The sequence below is a fragment of the Mandrillus leucophaeus genome, unplaced genomic scaffold (assembly GCF_000951045.1).
Source record: "Mandrillus leucophaeus isolate KB7577 unplaced genomic scaffold, Mleu.le_1.0 Scaffold266, whole genome shotgun sequence".
Classification (NCBI taxonomy): domain Eukaryota; kingdom Metazoa; phylum Chordata; class Mammalia; order Primates; family Cercopithecidae; genus Mandrillus; species Mandrillus leucophaeus.
The window spans coordinates 592,412-595,958 of NW_012102765.1; the positions used below are offsets into that span (position 1 = coordinate 592,412).

General features: G+C 51.4%; 1 protein-coding gene across 1 annotated transcript in view; it reads right to left on the reverse strand.

Moving 5' to 3' along the window:
- Positions 1-3,547, reverse strand: part of ACTR3B (ARP3 actin-related protein 3 homolog B (yeast)) — an 82,161-nt gene that overhangs the window by 2,528 nt on the left and 76,086 nt on the right. The window contains exon 9 of the mRNA XM_011984315.1: positions 632-757. Coding sequence (XP_011839705.1) covers positions 632-757 — 126 coding nt within the window. The remainder of the gene's footprint in view (positions 1-631; positions 758-3,547) is intronic.

The following is a 3,547-nucleotide window of genomic DNA, read 5'->3' on the forward strand; positions in this document are numbered from 1 at the left end:
GAGGCGGAGCTTGCGGTGGGCCGAGATCTCGACACTGCACTCCAGCCTGGGCGGCAGAGTGAGACTCTGTCTCCAAAAAAAAAAAAGAAAAGAAAAGGAAACTGTGCTTTTCCAACAGTGGACTCGTGCGCGCTCTTCCTTGCGCCCACTGCCGCTATCGAAGCCCACTCTTGGTTAGAAGCCCACAGTGATCACCAGCTACTTAAGAACTACTATCTTGGAGAAACGCCTTGTAACTCCCTGCTAACGTTAGTTATTTTCATTTAACGAGAACGTTTCCGAAGGAAATGAGAGATCCTCACCGTACATCAGTCCCATCTCCTTGGGACACTGGTCATTACACCCCATGCCTGATCTCTACGACACAAAAGGAAACTGCCGGCAGGTATGGTCAGGGAGAGTGTGAAGCTGCCATTGCTGTGTCGTCAGGACCATCGGTCTGAACCACCAGCCTGGAAGGACCTCAGGCAGCAAACCTCCGCGGTCATGTCAAAACGCAGCTCAGAAAGCGAGGCACACTTGTTTTGATTTCACGCGGCCCAGACAAGCTCCTTCGGCTCTGTGTCAGGAGGGCCCGAGTCAGGCCTGGCGCAGAAGCCCCAGGCACCACGTGGAGGCCCCTGGCTCCTACCTTGATCCTCCCGCCGCTGAGCTCCTCGCTGAGCCTCAGCCTAGCATCCACCACTCTCTTCAAATCCCTCTGTAGTCGGCGTCCGAAATCCCTGAACATGGTGGAGCCTCCTGAGAGAACGACATTCTACAAGACACAAAGCAGAGGGAGCCTTGGGTGAAATCGCCCGCCCGTAGTTCCGGGAACCACCCACAACAGAACTCCCACAGGTCCAATCGCTTGTGGGCATGACACACCTGCCCTATGAAAGACGTGAACAGAAGCGAACTTAACGCTATTGGAAAAGTGTAGTTTTTTTTTTTTATGGCAACAACCATGTGCCACAGATGGCTCCTTAATCCTTTCCTCAGTTACAGCAAAGCAAAAACAAGGCGATTCTCAGGCCCCCCCTGCCAACCCCTCACATGGACCAGGAAGCCAAAACAAATAACAGAAACTGTCCAGCTGACTTGAGCCAAAACAACACTGGCTCTCCCGCTGCTCCGCCTTAACCATCACCGGGGGAACGTCTTCTAATGGGTGCTTGGAGCTTCTCAGAAGGACGATCTTGGGAAGAAAGCATCCGAGTTACCAGAAGGAACATTCTCAGACGAGCCACCCAGCCAGCACTGCCCTCCAGTGCCAAGACTCGCTCGGTGGCCACCCCAGAAGCTCGGTGGGGGGCAGAGGAAGGGGAAGAACTCGCCTGTCCCGCTCCGCCTGCCCAGAACCTGAACCAGTCCTCTGTCCAGCATCTCCGCATTGTCACCCTGCCTGCCTGTCAGTCATCCACACCGTCTGCTCCTGACCTGCAGCCACTGACATCCTCATGGCTCGATGGCCCAGGTCACCCAAGCAGCCGGTCCTCTTCTGGTGTATGTCAGAGGCCACAGTGGCCTAACTTACATCACTCACCTCTCGCCTCTCACCACAGGGCACTGCGTCATCTCACGTCCTCACAAGATGAGGAAGGGTGATATTTTTAGACAGAGAGACCACATTTATGTAACTTTTCCTACAGTATATTATTACAATAATTATTCTATTAGTTACTGCTGTTCAGAAGTCTCTTACTGAGCCTAATTTCTAAATTAAACTTTATCATAGGTATGTATGTACAAGAAAAAACACAGTATATATAGGATTTGGTACTATCTGCAGTTTCAGGCACCCACTGGGGTCTTCAATCATATCACCCACTGGCAAGGGGGACCAGTGTATCTCCTGGTTGCACTTTCTTAGAGAAAACACCTTATATGAAAACTACATAATGAAATTAATCCTTCAAGGAGTCAAAAAGCCCTATTTCCTTTAATCGTCTAAATATGTTAGCTCTTCCCGAGTTCCTGAGCAACTGCAGAGTTCTCTTTCAGGCACTCCTCCCAGTCAGCTCTGGGTGCGTGAACAGTGAGTCCCTCACCAAGTTTACAGGTAAGCAGAAGTCACAAGGAATCAGTACAGAGAAAAAAAAAAATGCACTTTTCTGTCCCTAGCAACCCAGGTTCTAAGTTATATGATATGAGAGTAGTCCGTTCCTGCTTACTGCTGTTCTGGGGAAAGACACCCAGCATTGAGTGCAAAGGGATCATTTTTCTCTCGTGCCAACTCCTAGAACTGCTGTGACAGCACCCACGTGGACTCAGAATTAGATAGTGAAGTCAGAGCAGAAAGAATGAAAGGGGGCAGAAGCCATGGGAAGCCACCAGTGATCTGGCCTTCCACCAGGAGAAGTGACCAGTGATCTGGCCTTCCACCTGGAGAAGTGACCAGTGATCTGGCCTTCCACCTGGGAGTGCCACCAGTGACCTGCTCTTCTACCTGGAGAAGCCACCAGTGACCTCATCTTCCACCTGGATTCTGCTCCAATTCCACCCTGAGTGTCTGTAGAGAGAAATTTCACCTCCAGTTACCTGCCAGCAGCAGATGTTTGATAAATCACCTAACATGCTGTAGCTGCTCCAGTCGCTAAGGCGAAAGGCTGTCAGGAGCTGAAGGAGCCATGTCCAGCCCTTTCAATGCAACAATGGTTTTGCTCATCTGTGGTGGCAAATACCAAAAACGTGATGCACAGGACCTTTTTCTTCACTCGTCAGCTATTAGTGTTAGTGTATTCTATGTGTGGCCCAAGAGTTTCTTCTTCTTCTGATGTGGCCCAGGGACGCCAAAAGGCTGGACACCCCTGGGCTAAAGCTTCTACAGTGGCTTGGCCAGGGACAGAGCCTCACAAAACTGTGATCTCATAAAACTGTGCCACAATATTTTGTTATCAGCTTCGAGAAGGTCAAGGCTAATATATTGTTAAGGGAGGATCTGGGCTTGGCCTTCAGGGCCAGGAACTGGGGTGGTCCTGAGGCCACCCTTCCAGGACTCTCTGCGGCGGTGAGAGATCCCCTGGAGCCCACACTGCGCCCCATTCCTTGGTGTCTACCCCACACTTCTACTCACAGGGAACAGCCCTGAACACTGCAGACACTCTAAGGGGTACCCATGCCTTACGGAGACGACTTGATCATGAACACACTGAATAAAATACCTGGCAATGGTTTTCTGCCCCGGGAACTCTGCAGTCTGTCCTCATCTGGGGGTTTCACTGCTACACACTTTGCTTTCTTAAAACTCTGTGGGCGTGGCCAACCGAGGAAACCGCCGTCACATCCATTTCTCGAGAGGCAACCCCGACGCCCCTCGCCACAGGGAGACCACGAGGTCACTGGGCACCTGCCTTCTTGACCCATTTTCAGTCTAGTTTTCAAGCCAACCTCCTGTCCCAGGATCGGCATGATGAATAATCACTGTTGTCCTCTGTCACCCTGTGGAGAAATCTCTCTTGACCAACCTGAGCGCGCCTGGCTCCTGTCAGAGTCTAGGGACCATCAACCACAGCTGCAGCTATGGAAATGCCAAACTCAGGGGAGCCCCTGGTTACCAACGCTCAGG